At 42.9% G+C, this 21,591-nt stretch overlaps 1 protein-coding gene across 1 annotated transcript in view; it reads left to right on the top strand.

Annotated features, from left to right (window-relative positions):
* LOC138364629 (tripartite motif-containing protein 59-like) overlaps positions 1 to 21,591 on the top strand; it is a 119,432-nt gene that overhangs the window by 12,182 nt on the left and 85,659 nt on the right. The window contains exon 2 of the mRNA XM_069324582.1: positions 2,885 to 2,955. Within this exon, the coding sequence (XP_069180683.1) occupies positions 2,950 to 2,955 (6 nt within the window). The 5' untranslated portion in view covers positions 2,885 to 2,949. The remainder of the gene's footprint in view (positions 1 to 2,884; positions 2,956 to 21,591) is intronic.

Raw genomic sequence — 21,591 nt, 5'->3', positions numbered from 1 at the left:
TGTCAAACACTGGCATTTCTCGTCTTCTTGGCTTTACTGTGCCACACACTCCAGTTCTATTTTCAATCAAGAACCTAGCTAGCAAGGGACTTGTATAGTAGTTATCTGTGTATAAAATGTGGCCCTTGTTCATCCATGGTGCCATCAGTAACTTTACCACACTACCTGAGAAACCATGTTGGTCATTACCGGGAATGTCTACATTGCTAATACCTGTAGAATACAGAATCATGTGTAACACGTATCCTGTTTCACAGTCACAAAGAACAACGAATTTCAATCCAAATCTGTTGTGTTTGGAGGGAATATACTGCTTGAACCCAACACGTCCTTTGAAAAGCACAAGGGATTCGTCAATCACCAGCTTCTGTGCTGGTACGTGGAAATATCTGTACTTTCCAATCACATCATTCATAATATGCCTGACTCTCCAAAGTCTATCAATCTCTGTCCGGTCTTCATTACTTGCAAAATGAAGACACCTGAGGAGTATCTGAAACCTGTTTTGGGACATATATTTCCCGAACTAAGGTGTTGGAACAGTCTGGTCTTTGCTCCAATAATCTAAGATAATATGTTTTACACAATGTTTCATCAACATACATAGTGCCAAAAATAAATACATTTCACCTACAGTGGTGTTTTTCCAATGCTGTAATCGTGAAAATTCTGTTATATTTTTCCAAGATGAGCTGCATGAAGGTTCGTTTGGTGTACAATATATTCCATGAGCGTCTCATCATTAAATGCTGTAAAATAGTCTATTTCACACACGTCCTTGCCAGTATCAGGGAAAAGGTTTGTAATATCATCACTCCACACAAGTACACCTTGTGTCCTGCAAGACGAAACACTGGCACGACGGCGAAGAATCGTTGCACACCATGTACCAGGAGCTGAAGCCTGTCTATGCAAAGTACGGGTGCTATGTGAACATGAGGTAATATCACGTGAACATGAGGGTCTTGGTTCCTCATGTGGTGCCCTGCGGCGGCGCTTGGCTGGGTGAGACGCTGCTGATGCGACAAAATCTCGCTTGGTAACATCACTGGCACTAGCGACAGGCATGGTAACACTATGTTCTGAATCCACCTCATTAAAAGCAGAAAAAGAGTCACCTTCCTCTCACTCGTCGCCCAAAATATCCTCATACTCTAAATAAGTACAAGAACTGTGTGGTCGTGCACGAATTGGAGTAGACACTGGGCGAGGAGGCACTGGTGAGCGTGTAGGCCCCGCCATGGGAGGAGGCTGTATCTCAAATTCACTCTCTGTGCTACTATCATCAGTCAATTGTGTGTAGTGCTTATTAATGTCAGAGTTATCAATGTCACATTCCTCACTATCAGAAAATAATTCACTAGTTATAATTCACTTAACTCTTGAGTAAGTGATTGAGTGGTGTGTGCCCGGGAGGCGTTTGGCCGTGCGCTCACCATAGTGACTGCTGGGGTAACTGAGGCTTTCCACGCGTTGGTGGCGGAGCTGGATTTTTTCAAAATGGCAGCTGTTTACTATAGCCCCTAGGCAGCGTGTGGGGGGGCCCCCCACTACCCCCACTGGCTATTCAAATCTTGCGCGGTACTTCATTACGTCATATGACGTGATGCGCATTTTTGCGTAAGTTAGTCAAAAGTCATATGACGTGTTTTGCAGCTTAAGGGTTAAGTGAATGAGTATTACCTGATGCTTGGACAAAGAGTGTTATTGTTCATATCCCCAAACCACACTCAGATAATTATAGGCCCATATCTCTAACATCATGTGTTTGTAAAGTGCTTGAACACATTGTCCTTAACCGACTCACGTATCGTATACAGGGGCACCTGTCTCCCCTACTGTTTTGATTTATGCCTGAGGCTCAGTACACAACACTGTTTTCCTGACTACTTCGCTCATATTGAAGCTTCCCCTCAAGCCGTCTTCATCAACCTAGCAGCAGCTTTTGATACAGCAAACAGGGAAATCATGGTAGAACAGCTTGCTGAGCTGGGAATACAAGGAAAATTACTGAAATGGATAATGGGCTGCTGAAATGGTCTAATCGAACAGCATGTTTTGTTTATCCGCTGTACTGTTCTGCATTAAAATATGACAACCCCTTGGTGCACAGAAAATAAATTCTTTCCAAACAATTATTTTCTCTTCTCATATTGTTAAAAGAAGTCTCTGATCAATGAGAATAACTGGAAAAGTAGGACGCTGGATACTCAATTTCCTGTCGAACAGAACACAAAGAGGAACAGTCAATCAGATAAAATCGAGTCCAAGCGATGTTAAAAGCTCTCTACTTCAAGGTACAGTCCTTGCACCGCTACTGTTCCTTATTCTCATATCTGATATAGACAAAAATACACGTCACAGCTTCGTGTCGTCCTTTGCAGATGACACAAAAATCAGCATGAAAATTACCTCTGCTGAAGACATTGAAAAACTACAAGCAGATGTCAACAAAGTTTTCGATTGAGCAGCAGAAAATAACATGATGTTTAACAGTGATAAATTTCAGGTACTCGGGTACGGTAAAAATGAGGATCTGAAACATAATACATGCCTAATTAAACAGCTTGTCTTATATACTCGCATTTGGGTGAGGTGATATGTTGCAACAGTTTTGTATGAGGGTGAACAAACTTTTGACCAACACAAGACAGAACACGGAACATTGGGTATTAATTGGATAAATGAGAGGGAAGAATGGAAGTAACTGCAAAGGGCCTATTGGCCCATACTTACTCTTGATGCTTCTGGTACTCCGTACCAATATAGAACCTGCTCTTAGCATAATACATAAACAAAATTATTACATTTTTCTAAACATTTATTATGTTTTGATGGGAAAATTTAGTTATAGAAACCTTAAATGTTTTATTTCCCCTAATAGGTAATACGGCTTCCAGTCTCTGCTCGGCTACCAAGGACGATAGCAAACACAACTTCTGCCCATTAATGATGGTAAGAACACTTTTATTCTTACTGTACAAGAGGTGAGTGTGTGTGTCATGTTGATGTCATTAACCAGTTATGGTGAGCATATTAATCATGATGTTTACAGTAACTAGTGATAATGACTGTATTTATTATGTTTTCAATAACTAGTGATGGTGAGTGTATTTATTATAATGTTATTAACTAATGATGGTGAGTATTAATCTTGATGTCATTAACCAGTAATGGTGAATGTATTAATCATGGTGTTGTCATTAACCAGTGATGGTGAGTGTATTAATCTTGATGTCATTAACCAGTGATGGTGAGTGTATTAATCATGGTGTTGTCATTAACCAGTGATGGTGAGTGTATTAATCATATTGTCATCACCCAGTGATGGTGAGTGTATTAATCATATTGTCATTAACCAGTGATGGTGAGTGTATTAATCATGGTGTTATTAACCAGTGCTAGCAAGTGTATTAATCATGGTGTCATTACCCTGTGATGGTGAGTGTATTATTGTTATCACCCAGTGATGGTGAGTGTATTATTGTTATCACCCAGTGATGGTGAGTGTATTATTGTTATCACCCAGTGATGGTGAGTGTATTATTGTTATCACCCAGTGATGGTGAGTGTATTATTGTTATCACCCAGTGATGGTGAGTGTATTATTGTTATCACCCAGTGATGGTGAGTGTATTATTGTTATCACCCAGTGATGGTGAGCGTATTATTGTTATCACCCTGTGATGGTGAGTGTATTATTATTATCACCCAGTGATGGTGAGTGTATTATTGTTATCACCCAGTGATGGTGAGTGTATTATTGTTATCACCCAGTGATGGTGAGTGTATTATTGTTATCACCCAGTGATGGTGAGTGTATTATTGTTATCACCCAGTGATGGTGAGTGTATTATTATCACCCAGTGATGGTGAGTGTATTATTATCACCCAGTGATGGTGAGTGTATTAATCATGGTGATATTAACTAGTTATGTTGAGTGTATTAACCCTCTGAACTGCACATAGTGCCTTAATGCACTCAATCGGGGGTGTGCATAACCCCTTAATGCACTCGTAGATATATTGTAGGATTCAAAACTTGGGTACAAGATGGAGGCCTGAGGCTTCCAATGAGCATCCACCAGTTTGAAAAATATTCCCAGCATGCCCCACAGCCGTGGGCAGACTCATTTTCTGGGGAGAGCCCCTACGGCTCCCCGGAGCTATCCATGGCTGATATGGATACCCTAACTATTTTGCATCAGTCGATGTGGGTGGAGTTCTAGGCCTACCGGGGACCACGAGTCAGAACCTGGCCCCCTCAGAGAGGCACGGGGAGCAATGGCCCATAGAAATGCACATGTGATTTGGAGCATTCTATATCTGCCATCGACCGGGACAGGCACCCAGAAAGGTAAGCGCCACAAAACAAACCCCTATTCTGGTTAACAACAAAAATCGACAAACGAGTGGACAGAACTCCCCCCGGAAAACAAACTAACAAGCATGACGTCACACGAGCCGTGCCGCATGTCTGTGCAGCTCCCCCCTCCCCGGGAGGGGGAAGGGGGAGCCCCAGACCCCCGCGCCGGCGATCCCCGCCCCAGTTCCTCGGCTGATGGGATAATGCACGGTCGTGTGGCTCCAGCTCCAGTTTTGTCTCAGTGCTGTGACTTGTTTTCAGTGCTGCTCTTACGGTGGTCGTGTGAGCTGGGAGTAGTATTCTCAGGTACTCGGGCTGCATGTGCTTAGGGTCACCTTCCCTGAGTGCCCTGTAAGTACTGCCCTTGGGGCTTGGGGTTGCCTTCCACAAGTCACCTTGGGTCTACCTCTGTTGGCTTTTCGCTGCTTGGCGTTTGGCCGCCCCGAGTGTTTGGGGGTTTTACTCCCTTGTTTACCTTGGGGTAAGTGGTAGTTATAGCACTGGTGGGGCGCAGGGTACTGCGTAGCTAGTTTTCACCTATGACAGCGGCCGGCTCTGTTCCCTCTGGGTACGTTGTCCACTTGTGTGGTTTTTCTTTTATATTTGTTTTTGCCTGGTAGGGGGTCTGCCTTGTGTTCCCCCCCCCCCCCCCTTATATTAGGTTCGTTTGTGTGGTGGCACCCATTGCTTCGCCCTCACGGGTGGACACGTCCTGTGGGTTCAGCTTTAGCAGTTTGCTTGGTAGTTTGGGGCGCCGGTTAACAGTGCCCTGCCTGGGATAACCCTTAGCAGACCCAGTCTAGGGGCCCTGGAAAACCCCGCTGGTTCTCTCGGGTCCGATAGTGGAGACCCTTGCATCCCCTCTCGCTTTGTGCGAGTTGAGGGTTGCTCTGTCCCTTTGTCTCAGGGTGACTCTCCTTGTTTTTGCCTCCGTCATGCTGCATTGTTGGGTCGGTGACACATTCGACCCTGAGTCCTGCGAGCTTTTTTGCTTGTTCGTGACTCCATTCACCTAGTCTGCTGATGAATTCCCATGTGTGCAGTCCAGTCAGAATCTCTTCGTCTGCGGTGCGGTTGGCCTTTGCGGCTTGCCTCCTGAGTGTCCCGGAGTTTGCCTCCATACTGGTTCGTTCTGTTCTGGATAGGTTGGGCTCCTTCTAGCCATTTGGGCTCCTTGTAGCCGTTTGGGCTCCTTGTAGCCGTTTGGGCTCCTTGTAGCCGTTTGGGCTCCTTGTAGCCGTTTGGGCTCCTTGTAGCCGTTTTGGGCTCCTTGTAGCCGTTTTGGGCTCGTTGTAGCAGTTTTGGGCTTGTTGTAGCCGTTTTGGGCTCCTTGTAGCCGTTTTGGGCTCCTTGTAGCCGTTTTGGGCTCCTTGTAGCCGTTTTGGGCTCCTTGTTGCAGTTTGGGCTCCTTGTTGCAGTTTGGGCTGCTTGTCGCCAGTTGGGCTACTTCTCGACTGGTTGGGCTACTTCTCGCCTTGTTGGGCTACTTTTTTTTTTTTCGTGTCCTGCGCATGTGCAATGGGAGTTAGTTTTGGTTCCGGGCGGTGTGCACACGTGTTCTGCTGCCATTTTCTCTCAGGGGGGCTTCGCCTCTCTCTCTTTTCTTAATCCAATCCTTTCTCCGTTGCTTTGGGGGTGTTCTGGGGTGCCTCTGTGGGGAAGTCACGTGATTTTTCCCTGCGTTCTAGGGTGGGGAGCCTCTTTCGCCACTCCCCTCCTCTCCAGCATGGGCGCACTGGCCGCCTCCGGCGGCTACGGCCTCGAAAGCTTGCGTCATGGGCCTTCAGCGCCTATGTTCTGTAGGTGAGGTGGTGCGGTTTGGCGTCTCCTTCGTCCTGACGCTGTTTTTGTTTTTGGAAGTAGGAATGGGTGTACATACGTCCCTGAGAACGTGGACCGTACCACCCGAGGTGCCTACTGCAGGGCTATTAGCCCATACTGGGCAGCTTTTGTTCTCTCCACCTGATTCCTTCCTCGGTTCATGGGTGTCTGCGGGTAGCCTCTTGTCCCTTCCGAGGCGGCTCCTGCCTGTACTCCTGCCCCTCTCCTATGCTTGTCTAACCTTGCTTGAGTTCGGGGCCCCGCCTCCACCTTGTTCCGCAGTGCAATGGTGGGGGTGCCTGTTCGGTGGTACGTTTTCCTGTGTCGAGGGTGTTTTGTGCTCGCCTCCTTGTGCTTGCAGGATTGGGTTCTGGCTCTTTGGTTCCACCTCTCCCCTGTCGTTTGCCTGTCGAGTTGATTCTGTGCTTCATGGGCGCTCTCGTCTCTGCTCTTGGGGCTGTGTATGGGGTCAGGCCAAGTTGGACTGCCTAATGTGTTCCTTCGATTGCCTGTTACACTGCACACATTTTTTCTACCGTCCCTGTGGCTCAGTTGGGTGCTCGGTTTCCGCCTGTGTCCCCTTGTGTGCCACTTATGTATGATTTATCTATCTTCTGTCGCTTCCTCGGGGAGTGTGGTGACGTTTTGCTGCGGTTTTGGTACTGCAGCTGTGTGTCAGGGTTGGTTGTGGCATTATGTTCGGCCCTTCCGTGCTCCCTCTGGGGCCCTCCTTCCTTGCTGGTCTTGCTGTGCCGGGCCTGGTTTTTCCATGTTCCTTGGATTCTCTGTCTTGTCCTCGCCTCGTTGTGCTGGCTGGGGATGAGCTTGGGGTCTTCATCTCGCCCCTCGCCTATCCTCCGGTTTCGGTTCAAGTTCCAGAGCCTAGTGGGCTCCCTTCCTTAGTGTTTTTCCCAGCTGCCCCGGGGTTTTTCTTGACGCTGGGGCTTTGAGGGGACAGCTCGGCCCCAGGGCCTGCAGGGTGGGTTCCCGGGGCTGGGGTTGGGCTCACGTGAGGGGCCTTAGGCCCCGTTGGTCCCCGCCGGGGTATTTCTACCCCTCTGGGCGGGGGTTTGCGGTTTTCTGGTGTGGGGTTTTTCCATTCCCCCTCTCTGCACGTGCTTTGTGGTCGTCGGCCCCTCCCTGGGCTCGGTTTCCTTGTCCATTGTGCCCGTTGTTTCCGTCCTGTCGGTGGGTGCTTTTCTACAATCTTCGCCCCTCGCCCCTTTTTTCTGGGATGGGCCTTTTCCGTCATGTCCCCCTCTTCTTGGGGTTTCTGCATGACTTTTGGTTCGGGTGCGACGGGGTTTTTGTGCCTTCGTCCTTTGTGTTTGCTTCTTTTTGTTCTCGAAGGTTCGGGACGGTTTTGCTACTTCCCTCTGGTCCTTTCTAGAGCTTGTGGGTCCTATTCCTGGCAGCTTCTGGGTGTTTGACCTTCTTGTTCTTTTGTGCATATCTCTTCTCTTTGCGCTGTCTCGGCGCTACTTGTTTTCCTGGGGGCAATTTTGCTCCTCTTAATGAGTCTTTTCGCTCCTGCCCTTCTGCGGGATGTTGGTGCGGGGCGGCTCCTTATGCGGGTTCCTTCCCTGTCGGCTGCACTTGTGGCAGTGGACTTGCACGCTTGTGGCATTTTGGTTTTGGTCCTGCGTTTTCTTTTCCCTCCTGGGGCTGTCATAGGATTGGCTTGCGGAGGATGTAGAGGCGCTTGGGGCCATTCCTGGGTCTGGCACCTTGGTTTCTGCTGCTAGCTTTCAGTATCGATGTGCCTTCTGCGCCGTTTCACAGGCTGTCTCGTGCGTTGTTTCACCTCCGGCCTGCTCATGCACTGCCTGTGCCGTTCTGGTCTTTGGACCGGGTGCTCTCCTGTTTTTCTTCTCCTTGGTTGTTGTGGCTTCATCGGTTCAGGTTTGCTTTGCCTCGGCTCTCTTTTTATGTTGGCATTGGCCTCTGGGGGTCGTGTGGCAGAGCTTCATGCTCTTCTCAGGCGCAGTGGTTTTTGGCTCCTGTGGTCGTGGTCATAGGTCTCTTCGTCTGCAGCCGTTCTCCCTTATTCTGGCGAATGATGTGCCTGCTGCTTTCCGGAGGGGTCCTTGGGTTGTCTCGACTTAGTGTTGAGGTGTGGTTCACCGACCACCTCCCGGGTATGTCCCCTTGTTTTCTTAGGTAGTCTTTGGTGAAGTAGCTCCGGGGAGCCGTAGGGGCTCCCCCCAGAAAACCAACGTTGAATGTAATAAAACGCCATTTTCTGGGTGAGTCCCGGAGGCTCCCCAGCACCCTCCTGCCCTCCGGTCGGCGTTTTTTTCACGGTTTTAATATCCAGACTCAGAACTGGGGCGGGGATCGCCGGCGCGGGGGTCTGGGGCTCCCCCTTCCCCCTCCCGGGGAGGGGGGAGTTGCGCAGACATGCGGCACGGCTCGTGTGATGTCATGTTTGTTAGTTCGTTTTCCTGGGGGAGTTCTGTCCACTCGTTTGTCGATTTTTGTTGTTAACCAGAATAGGGGATTGTTTTGTGGTGCTTACCTTTCTGGGTGCCTGTCCCGGTCGATGGCAGATATAGAATGCTCCAAATCACATGTTCAATTCTATGGGCCATTGCTCCCCGTGCCTCTCTGAGGGGGCCAGGTTCTGGCTCGTGGTCCCCGGTAGGCCTAGAACTCCACCCACATCGACTGATGCAAAATAGTTAGGGTATCCATATCAGCCATGGATAGCTCTGGGGAGCCTCCGGGACTCACCACGAAAATGGCGTTTCATTACATTCAACGCTGGTTTTTTTATCCAATCGACCTCGGGATAGTATCAAAATAAGCGCCTTTAGAATGCGCACAATTTGATACCAAAATGAAAGATGTAACATGGAACTTGATGTGCGAACACTTATATGATTATAAATAGGCTTTTGGTCAAAATTTTAAAATATTTTTTAAAATTCTATTTATTATGCTATTATGTTGGGACTAGTTTTAAAATGCGCGCCTTTACGTCGCAAACAATTTGATACCAAAATGAAAGACGTAACACGAAATTTGATGTTATCAAATTGAACGAGTATACACATTAGGTTGCAGTGTACAAATTGGTGCTCGTTCACGGGTAACTTTAGGTTTTTCTGCGGGGAGGCACTCCAGGCTTTTGTACATTATATTCATACACATCTGTAGGGAATTTAATTGCGAACACAATGATACCAAAACGAGCGACGTAGCACGAGAATTAAGGTGAGAAAAATGGAACAAGTATGCACATGTTACTGATTTTGTGCACTCACGGGTAACTTTTGCCGACTTTAGGCTTTGCTGTTGGGGGTCACGCCAAGCTTTTGGACATTATATTTATACACACCTGTAGGGAATTTAATTGTGAACACAATGATACCAAAACGAGCAACGTAGCACGAGAATTAATTAAGGTGAGAAAGCTGAAACGAGTATACACATTTAGGTGTCACCGCACGCTCGCTCGGTACATGACCCCTAAGTTTACCGCGCGCCTGCCCGGTGACCGATAGTGTTAACCCAGATCTCGGATGTTTGTCAGAATATTAACCCAGCTCTGGGATGTTTGTTTGAATGTTAACCCAACTCAGGTATATGTTAGTTTGTTAAACATATTAATCCAGCTTTGGGATATGTTAATTTATCAGAAATGGTAGCCTGCTTCTGGGATATTTTAATCTTGTCATAAATATTAGCCCTCCTCCAGGATATGTTAGTACAGTGGTACCTCAGCTTACGAATTTAATCCATTCCCAGAGACGGCTCGTAAGCCGAATATTAGTAAACTGAAACAAATTTTCCCCGTAAGAAATAATGGAAATTGAATTAATCCGTTCCAGACTCCCCCAAAAATTTACTTCAAAGTAAATTTTATACCTAATTCACCAAAATCTTCAGTACTAATGTACAAGTTATTACCTATACTGATAACTCTTGTCGACTTCTCTGGGGTACACACTCTCTGGCACGTTTTGCTTGCATTCTACTAGGACCTGCTTTTGGCTCACAGCTTGCTTGTCTTACTAAGAATCTGTCTAAATACACTTGTTTTTCTCTACATTTTAACACGTGTCTGTAGTAAGACATCACATTGTCATGTAAGCACTGGGCTGTTCGGCCTCCAAATATGGCACCGTGCGTAGGAAATAAATGCCCATGAATTTTGTATTTATTTTTAATCTGTTAAAAACCCTTCCCTGATTACACAAATGTAAAAATAAACTCCAAATTGTATTTACTTTGGCCTCAATGGGATCCTCAAAATGGCCTGTAACATCATCAATTGGGGGTCACTCGCCAGGTTCAAGATGCGCCAGTTGCCACAAATATATTTTTGTTCATTTTTTGCACACAGTTCCAAATACATTTGTTTTGTTTTTTCTTGCCAATCCTATGTATAATTAACACGTACACAATTTTATGGTAGTAGAACATCCGTACTATCCCAAGACACTGTTACATGCATCACACATGTGTTCACATATATTGCTCATATATCCAATGTTTCATGTTCATTTATTTATATTTACACACTGTACACTGTCACACACTATATTCACTCACCATCATCACACTGAGAACTCCGAGAGTGTGAGCTGCCACACCCAGCCAGTCCTCCCTCACTCCTCCAACATCACACTCACCATCATTCCTCCTCCCACCATACTGTTAGTGTTTTTATTACACTATTTACACATGTTATGTATACCTATCTACATGTTTTGTTCACCATAACTATACAACTAAGCTGGTATTGTGTCGAAACAGCACAGTGGTCGCCATACACTACATGACAATTGACAATTGTCACACAGCAGACGATGACGCTATGATTACAATGCCAACTCCCTCACCAAAATGGCTCCTCCCAACATACTCATGTTGCTGTTATTACACTATATGCACACATTATATATACCCATGTACATATGTGTTCACCATAGCGCACCACTAAGCTAGTATGGTGAGCAAAACAAGAGTGGCTGCCACACACAGTGAGGCTACCTCTATTCCCTTCCTCCCTCACCAAAATTCCTCCTCCCACAATACTAAGCACAACGCTAATTATCACCACAATCTTGCTATTATCACAATGCTAGACACTAAATCCTGTAAATGAATAATTGACCACAAGTTTATTTTGTAAAGGAACATAAGAAGTCGTTTGAAGATTCCTAGATGGACGAAATAATGCTGTGGTGCTGTGGTTAGCGCTGTGAACATCGTGAACAGCATTGATTCACTGATTTGATCATTGTACACAGTCATTATTACACTCAGGCTCTTCTGTAATACTATCATGGCTAAATAATACCAGTCACATATATATTTTGATATTATTAGGCAATGCTGTGGTCACAAGCTGAACAGCAGTGCTGTGAGCTCATGCTGCGTGTGCCAGCCTTGGTTGCTCACTCAGTACTGAGGCTCTCACAACCAGGAATGTTGCCCACAATTTTTTTTTAATGACGTCTGTTTACAAGAGCCCTGAGGAAGATGATGTGAACCCCACGTAGCCGCGGGAGTTTTGAATCATATGCTAAAAATATAAGATCTTAGAGACACGTTGACCTCCCCCGTCGAGCGCCTGCAGGCGCGTTGTGCAGTTCAGTGGTTAAAAGGTCAATGCAACGGCCTGCTACAGCTTTATCTGGGTGAGTTTTTTTTAACAAAACTTTGCAGTTCTTCCCATACTTCACACACTTTCTTAATGAGGAAGGGACATCCTCTACTGCCTCTACTCACAACTATTTTCTTAGGTTGAACCTTACCACTGACTTTCTTGGGACCCATGGAAAGATATATAATACTTTTATGTTCAAATACCCAAAAATAAAAAAAACACTGAAATTCTTTACAAAGAATTCGGGCGGGATTGTCACTAGGTGGGAGCCACTGGTAAACTGAGGCACAATCGCTGTGCCACTGTGCGCTAGATTGGCCATACACGTATCAACAAACTCGTTTCCCGAGGCAAAGCTCGTAACCCGATTCGAATTTTCTGAAGAAATTGGGCTCTTAACCTGAAAAGTTTGTAAATAGGGGCATTAGTAAGCCGAGGTGTCACTGTATGTCAGAAATGTTAGCCCAGCTTTGGAATATGTTTAACCCTGTCAGAAATGTTAGCTCTGCTCTGGGATACGTTTGCCAGAAATATTAACTCTGTTCTAGAATAATTAATATAAAGAAATTATGTTAATATAATATAATTTGTATCGGTGAATAAAATACTGTAATATGTTTTTCTGTAATTACCTAAGTGTAGTTACAGGATGAGAGCTACGCTCGTGGTGTCCCGTCTTCCCAGCACTCTTTGTCATATAACGCTTTGAAACTACTGACGGTCTTGGCCTCCACCACCTTCTCACTTAACTTGTTCCAACCGTCTACCACTCTATTTGCGAAGGTGAATTTTCTTATATTTCTTCGGCATCTGTGTTTAGCTAGTTTAAATCTATGACTTCTTGTTCTTGAAATTCCAGGTCTCAGGAAGTCTTCCCTGTCGATTTTATCAATTCCTGTTACTATTTTGTATGTAGTGATCATATCACCTCTTTTTCTTCTGTCTTCTAGTTTTGGCATATTTAATGCTTCTAACCTCTCCTCGTAGCTCTTGCCCTTCAGTTCTGGGAGCCACTTAGTAGCATGTCTTTGCACCTTTTCCAGTTTGTTGATGTGCTTCTTAAGATATGGGCACCACACAACAGCTGCATATTCTAGCTTTGGCCTAACAAAAGTCATGAACAATTTCTTTAGTATATCGCCATCCATGTATTTAAATGCAATTCTGAAGTTAGAAAGCATAGCATAGGCTCCTTGCACAATATTCTTTATGTGGTCCTCAGGTGATAGTTTTCTATCTAGAACCACTCCTAGATCTCTTTCTTTATCAGAATTCTTTAAAGATTTCTCACATAATATATAGGTTGTGTGGGGTCTATGTTCTCCTATTCCACATTCCATAACATGACATTTGTTAACATTAAATTCCATTTGCCAAGTGGTGCTCCATATACTTATTTTGTCCAGGTCTTCTTGAAGGGCATGACAGTCATCTAAATTTCTTATCCTTCCTATTATCTTAGCATCATCAGCAAACATGTTCATATAATTCTGTATACCAACTGGTAGATCATTTATGTACACAATAAACATCACTGGTGCAAGAACTGAACCCTGTGGTACTCCACTTGTGACATTTCTCCATTCCGATACATTGCCTCTGATTACTGCCCTCATTTTTCTATCAGTCAGAAAATTTTTCATCCATGATAGAAGCTTACCTGTCACCCCTCCAATATTTTCCAGTTTCCAGAACAACCTCTTATGTGGAACTCTGTCGAAAGCCTTTTTTAGGTCCAGATAGATGCAGTCAACCCAACCATCTCTTTCCTGTAATATCTCTGTGGCTCGATCATAGAAACTGAGTAAATTCGATACACAGGATCTTCCAGATCGAAAACCATACTGTCTGTCTGATATTATATCATTTCTCTCTAGGTGTTCTACCCATTTAGTTTTGATTAGTTTTTCCAATACTTTCACTATTACACTTGTCAATGATACAGGTCTATAATTGAGGGGGTCTTCCCTGCTGCCACTTTTGTAGATTGGAACTATGTTAGCCTGTTTCCACCCGTCTGCTACGATTCCTGTACACAGGGATGCCTGAAAGATCAGGTGAAGTGGAATGCTAAGCTCAGATGCACATTCTCTCAGAACCCATGGTGAAACGCCATCTGGGCCAGCTGCTTTGTTCTTACCGAGCTCCTTGAGCATTTTTTCCACTTCGTCTCTAGACACCTCTATGTGTTCTATGTTGTTCTCTGGAATTCTTATTGTATCTGGTTCCCTAAAGATTTCATTTTGTACAAACACACTTTGGAACTTTTCGTTTAGTGTTTCACACATTTCCTTTTCATCTTCCGTGAATCTATTTCCCATTTTCAACCTCTGAATATTATCCTTTACCTGCAATTTGTTGTTTATGAATTTATAGAATAGACCTGGTTCTGTTTTACATTTGTCCGCAATCCCTTTTTCAAAATTTCTTTCTGCCTCTCTCCTCACTGCCGTGTAGTTGTTTCTCGCATCTTTGTATCGCTGGTATGTTTGGGGGTTCGGCCTCTTCCTGTATTGATTCCATTTTTGTGTCTTTCGGTCTCTAGCCCTCTCGCAATTTCTATTGAACCAATCCTGTTTCCTAGTTCTGCATCTCTGTTTTGGTATAAATTTTTTTGTGCCTTTATCATATATTTCACAAAACTTGCCATACATCTCATTCACTTCCTTGCCTAGCATCAAGTCTGTCCAATTATACTCACTAAAAAAATTTCTAAGGTCACCATAATGTCCTCTCCTGAAGTCTGGTTTTTCAACTGCTTCAACCTCCTTATTTTCTTCCAGCTTATAACGCATTGCATACTTTATTCCCAAAAAGACATGGTCACTTTTACCCAAGGGAGGAAGGTACTGAATGTCAAATATCTCTTCCTCCTTCCTGGTAAATATCAAATCTAGCATGGAGGGAACGTCCCCTTCCCTCATCCTCGTAGCTTGTTTAACATGTTGATACAAGAATGTTTCCAGGATGAGGTCTACAAATTTACAGGTCCAAAAATCTTCTGTTTTAGCTTCATATGCTTCCCAGTCTATGGATTTCAAGTTGAAGTCACCGACTATCAACAGTCGTGATCTATCGTTATCCGCTCTCGCTATAATCTCTCTCATTATTGTTATAAGACCTTCACGTTTACTATCTAGCTCCTCCTTTGACCATGTGCTGCTTGGCGGTGGACTATATGCATTTATCATCATTAGTTTATCATCCTCATAGCAGATCTCTAGTGCTATTATGTCAACTTCTTGTGGATTGGCAGTCATTATTTCCTTCACCTTTAGGTGTTCTTTTACCAGCACAGCAACGCCACCGCCTTTCCTAATTTTTCTGTCCCGTCTCCAAATTGAGTAGCCCCTTGGGAATATGACCTCATTTAAAATTACATCTTCAAGTTTTGTCTCCGTGAGTGCAACAATGTCTGGTGTCTGCAGCTGTATTACATCACTTAACTCCAGTATCTTCGATCTCACTCCATCTATGTTGGTGTATGCAATCTTCAGGAACTTGTTCCCCCTCTCCTTATTCTTCACTCCCCCTCTCTCTATTGATTTTGTTGGTTTGCCTTTATGTACCACTTTACTGGTTTGCCTACCCCTATCACTTTGTAGAAAAAAGAATTTATTTCTTCTTCATTCCTGCTCTCATTTAAATGTTTTGCCTCGGCGAGGTTCAGTTTCAGCTTCTCTCTATCTTCTTTTGAAAGATCTCGTCTTAACGACCACCCTTTCCCATCCTCATCCCTTTGCAATTTTCTAGCATTCCTTAGTACTTCTTCCATCTGTTTGGCACCGTTTAGGGTGATCCTCAAAGGTCGATCTTTCCCTTTTACGTACCTGCCTATTCTCCTGTAGTCGCACACATTCTCTCTGTTTGTAAGACCTTCCACGAGGCCAACAATTTTATCTACTACTTTAGCTTCTTCTACAGCTCTTTCTGACCTAGATGTTATCGCCTTTTCTTTGCAGCCAAAAATGATCAGGGACTTACTCCGATCAACTGTGTTTTGCACCAACTTCGGGTTAGATGCCAATTCTTTCCTCACTTCTAGCCTAATGTTTGTTTTATCTTGGTTGCTGCAGTGTTTGACTTCCTTTACTGCTTCTTCTATTTTTTCCTTCTCCTTGGCCACTTGTGCATAAGTGAGTTGCATATCTTTCTTGCACTGTTCTATTCCCTGTGTAACTTCCTCCATCTGTGCTGACAAAAGCTGTTTCTCCTGTTGAATTTCCTTGCCTAATCTATTGTAGTCATTTATGTTTAAATTTACTTTAACTTCTTCCAAAGCTATTTTTAAGAGTTTATTTTCTTCTTCCATGGCTTTGCAATTTGTTTCCAATTGATTCTTATCCTTGCGCAAGTCTTTCACTAAACCCTCAAGACATAAAACTTTGCTATTCAAATGGTCATTACTTTCTTTCAATTTACTAATTATTTCTACATGAGAGTTCACTATAGTATCTAAATTTACCAACTTGTTATGTAGACTACTAATATCAATGCTTTCTTCATTGAATCCCTCAAAATCAAGCTCTGTTTTGTTTTTCCCCTTGCCAGTGGCCATCTTGAATGTTCTTCTCTGCACTGTAAACACTAGGGCAACTTTTTCTCATCCGATTTTTCACTTCCCTTAGCACTTTCCTGTTATCTCACCTATTTTTCAGGAGCACTATACCTTTATGTTCTCTGGGACACCACTCACTACCATCAACCTGTACTACAATACTTAGGATTGTTGAAATATGCTGGAGCTCCTCTGCTGCAAGTGTTGACCCTAGGGGTGTCCAAGAGTGTAGAGTCATCCGGCTCCCTGGAGCTATCGGACTGATATGTGCATATTAGTCCGGAGTTCATCAGTCAATTGGAGTTCATCCTACCGAGGACCATGAGCCAGAACCTGGCTCCCTCAGAAAGGCAAAGGGAGCAATGGCCTATGGAAACCCCCATGTATTTGGGGGCATTCCATGTCTGCCATCGACCGGAGTTAGCACCCAGAAAGGTAGGCATAACAAAACAAACCCCACATGGTAAGAAAAATTGCAACCGAAGCCCAAACAGTGAGGCAGAACTCCCCCTATCTATAGAAACAAGCAAACAAACAATTGTCAATTGTCATACACCGCCGCCATGCCACTTGTCCGCGCAGCCCTCGCCTCCTCGGGAGTGGGAAGTGGGAGCTCATGACCCCAGTTCGTTGGCTGATGCTCTCCTGGGTGGTCATCGACTCTGACCTCGTTCTTTGGCAGTATTTGTACCTTGGTGGTGTATCTGCTGTTTGTGGTGTGGTGGCTAGGTGTAATTAGTGTACTTGGGTCTGCTGTTTGTGGTGTGGTGGCTAGGTGTAATTAGTGTACTAGGGTCTGCTGTTTGTGGTGTGGTGGCTAGGTGTAATTAGTGTACTTGGGTCTGCTGTTTGTGGTGTGGTGGCTAGGTGTAATTAGTGTACTGGGGCTGCTGTTTGTGGTGTGGTGGCTAGGTGTAATTAGTGTACTGGGGCTGCATGGGCATAACCCTTAAGCTGTGCAAAACTTTATATGAAGTGAGACATTGAACTCGGTTTTTAAAATTTGCTGAAACTCTTTCAAATGTTTTTTGCATAATATACTAGGCAAATGCTCCAACTTTGTCTAAATGATACAAGTGTAACTTGAAAAGCAAGAAAAATACAAAATAATTATAAAATTGAATATTGAAAACTTCAAAATTTGAAATTGGCTGCAAAATATAAAATATCACCAGTTGTTCATTTGGTGTTGTTATGCTCTCAGAATAACATATGATCTTCATTTTCATATATTTAGAATATAGGTTTTCAGTATAGTTTACTGTAAAAAAAATTGTCAATATGGCATTTGAAATATGCGCAAATTTAGACAACAAAATTTTTTAACTCCAAACGTTTAGAGTTTATGAAAAATCAATTCTATAGGGATTGTAGAACAGACAGCTGTGCACACTATATTTAAAAATGGTGAGAATTCATCAGAAACTAGATTTTTGGATACTGAAGTAAGTTGAAATTCTAGTTATAGATATAATTGAAGTAGAAGTTATTGACAATGAATAAGGCAGTTTTACTTCTTGAATTTACTTGTATGTTTTAATAAACATTGTTTGGCATTCGTACTCGAATATGTGAAAGTTGTAGGTCAATATGTGTTGAAATGAAGTCAAGAAAAAATACCTCCCCCCCCCCCCAAAAAAAAAAGTATATAGGGATAATTGTAATGATTTAGGGGATATATTTATGGTATAATATATATAAGTAAAAAATCCCTAATCTGGTCCCTAATCGTCAAAACAACCTAAAAAAATAAGGAAAATAGAGTTTGAAATTTGTGAAAAAAAATCAGTCAACAAAAATTCAAATTTCCAAGTTGTGAGAGTTGTGAGTGATTTATTTGTTGACCAATATAATTGTGTCTTCACATAATTAGGGACGGGTAAGCACTCTGCACCATGTAAACGTTACAACAAATTCAAATAATAAACAAAAGAAAAAACTAAAAACCTAAAAAAAAAAAAAAAAAATTCCCCTAAAAAAAATATTTTTTTGGCATTGTTGAAAGTAAGTGATAATAAGATTGGTCAATGTATTTATATGATATATAGCAAAATAGAGCATAATAAGATAGTTACTCATTATTATTTATGTTATTATGTGTTAGTGAGCAATGGTATAAAGGCACCAGCTGCATATCCACTTTGTGAACACTTCTTACTACTATTATTCTTCTTTATGTGTGGGACAGGTGCTTGCATCTCTTTATTATTGTATTATCCATCACTTCCAGTTAACACCACCTCTTCTCCTTATCAACATCAATGTTGCTTTTTTTTTTAATATTCGCCTAAAATCAATTTGTGAAAATATTTTTATAAAAGTTTCACAACGCTGAAGCCAATAAGTTGGAGATTTGTTTAACATTTTTAAGTAATTTTTACATAATTTGAATATTTTTTGCTTCCATGCCCCCTTATGCTGGGCAGTTTAACCCCTAAGCTTCTCTGGGTTATTTGGCTTTCAACACCCACAGGTGCAAAAAAAAAATAAAAAATAAAAAATTATTTTGTCTTATAAAAGTGTTCATTTGTGTTCCCTGATCATGGGAGAAAATAATAAAAAAATGGTAAGTGGCACATTTTGGCTGCAATAGGGCGGGAAAGTCTGTCAAAAAAGAGGCGTTGACAGCAAGCACCAGAGGCTGTCTGCTTCGCCCCAGCTGTCAGGCGGGAGTTGCCCCAAAGATATTATTACCTAATTATTTCAATGTCTCTGATTGATTTGTTCTTACATTTTTGTTTGCAGTAATATTATTCAATAGTGTGTATTGTGATATATATTTATATAATAAAATGTGTGAATAATCACTGTACTGAAAATTACAGTGTGCATATTATTGATTCAATCATGTCAATTATAACATCCTCCTCCCACCATACTGTTTTTTACCTTTATTCACTATATACAGTGGAACCTCTATTAACGAGTTTAATCCGTTCTGGCACCGAGCTCGTTACCTGGAAAACTCGTCTTAAGAAACAAACTTCCCCATTTAAAATAAAGGAAATAAATTTAATCCGTTCCACTCCCAAAAACATCCATACTTGTATGACTTTTTTTTATGTAAATATAATACTGCACATGTAAATATAAATGTTTTGTTATAGTGTTTTAATATTTACTTTACCTTATGAAGAGTAGTTGCTGGCTTGAGGAAGACGATGGGGAGGTGGGAAGGAGGAGAGGGGTTATGGTGTGGAAGGAGAATCCACCTCTGAGTCAGGTGGACACTCTCTTCTTGGGAATTTTACTCAAATTTCATTTCAAATGTCACACAAGGATGCGTTAGACCAACACCAAATAAAAAACTACGTCGATTACACTCGTTGTCAACAATATAATAGTCTTACCACGAAGATACAATACAATGCCGTTTTCTCAAATAGGCAATGTGGTTATTAAAGAAAACGGAAATTTCATGGCAAACATGTATACAATCCCCAAATCGATTGGATAAGAATTGGATTTTATAGAAATATTTGCTCAAATGACGCTTGAGTGCGGTGTTTGGGTGCATTCAAGAGAAAAAAGTGTGTCACGTTCAAGCGACATATACCTGCAAAAGTGATAACACTTTCATAAAGTGTTATCACAAAGTGATAAATTAATTAAACATTTTCACACACCGGGTTGTCACTGCTTTATCAGGGCAGCTTTTCCAAGAATGCGTTCACCTTTTCAAACATTCCAAACACTTCCCTGATCTCAGTGGAAGAGGCAGCATCCTCCCTTACCTCCTCATTCCCTTACTAATGGTGTAAATTGTTGATGAGGACCTGCCATACTCCCTTGTGAGATCAATCACACAGACACCACACTCTTGCTTTGCTATAATTTCCTTCTTTAAATCCACAGTAATTGTGTCTTTCTTCCTCTTGACAACACTATCTTTAGCAAGCAGCTTCTTTGGAGATATCGTGTGTTACAAATTGTAGTCGCAAAACCACTAAAAACCCAAAGAAAAGCTCAAATAAATCCAGAGGGATGCTTGTTGTGTGCGATACAACAACAACACTGGCGTCGGAGAATTTGCGAGAACCCGCGAGATGCTAGGAAGCACCATGTGGTTTTGCTCGTTAATAGAGGCGAGCTCGTCAATAGAGACAAATTTGCTGCGAGTGGCTTGCTCGTTACTGGAAAAACTCGTTAATAGAGCCACTCGTTAATCGAGGTTCCACTGTACAGACATTATATATAAATATCTACATGTTTTGTTCACCATAACTGTTCATCTAAACTGGTATAGTGCACAAAGAGCATAGTGGCCACCCGTGCACAGCATGACAAGTCAGGAATGTGATGCCACCACCCTCACCAAAATGGCTTCTCCCAACACCCCTTTTGCTGTTATATATAACGTGTATATATAGTGTAATAAGTATCTACATTTGTGTTCACCATAACGAAGCACTAAGTTGGTATGATGAGTCTAAAAGCAGCAAGGAGTGGCCAATACACCAGCTAGCCTCACCTCACCTGACTTGCCAACATTCTCCTCCCACCATACTGGTTTTGCTTTTTCACTATATACAGACATTATATGTAAGTATCTACATGTTTTGTTCACTATAGCAAACCACTAAGCTGGTATAGTAAGTGCAAACAGCAACAGGTGACCACACAGATTCGGCAGACGACGCTACAGCCCTCCCACCCTCAACATTGCTCCTCCCACAGCACAGCGCAAATTATCACAACAATCCTGCTATTATCAGAATCCTGGTCATTATTATCACAGTCAGGGGTCTTCTGTAATACTATCATCACTAAATAATACCAGTTACATATATTTTTTACATTTTTAGGTGATGCTGTGGTCACAAGCTGAACAGCAGTGCTGTGAGCTCATGGTGCATGCACCAGCCTTGATGGCTTACTCAGTACCGAGGCCCCTTACTCCCGGGAATATTGCCCATGATATTTTTTTTTTAAATGTCGCCTGTTTACGAAAGCCCAGAGGAAGGTAATGTGAACCCCGTGTATCTGCGGGTCGTTTAAATCTTGTGTAGTACTCCAAAATGTCATATGACGTGATATGCACTTTTGCATAAGTTACTCAACACGTCATATGACGTGTTGAACAGTTTAATGGTTAAGGGTTAAGGCTCCCTTTCCTATTTGCCCTGTAAATACTACCCATGAGTTCTAGGGGTTATCTTCCATAAAGCTTTCAGGATTCCACATCCGTAGGAGTTCTTGCTGCTCAGTTTTTGCCCCGCCCTTGGGGCC

This window comes from Procambarus clarkii, chromosome 14, assembly GCF_040958095.1.
Source record: "Procambarus clarkii isolate CNS0578487 chromosome 14, FALCON_Pclarkii_2.0, whole genome shotgun sequence".
Classification (NCBI taxonomy): Eukaryota; Metazoa; Arthropoda; class Malacostraca; order Decapoda; family Cambaridae; genus Procambarus; species Procambarus clarkii.
This window is presented reverse-complemented; position numbering and strand designations above follow the sequence as displayed.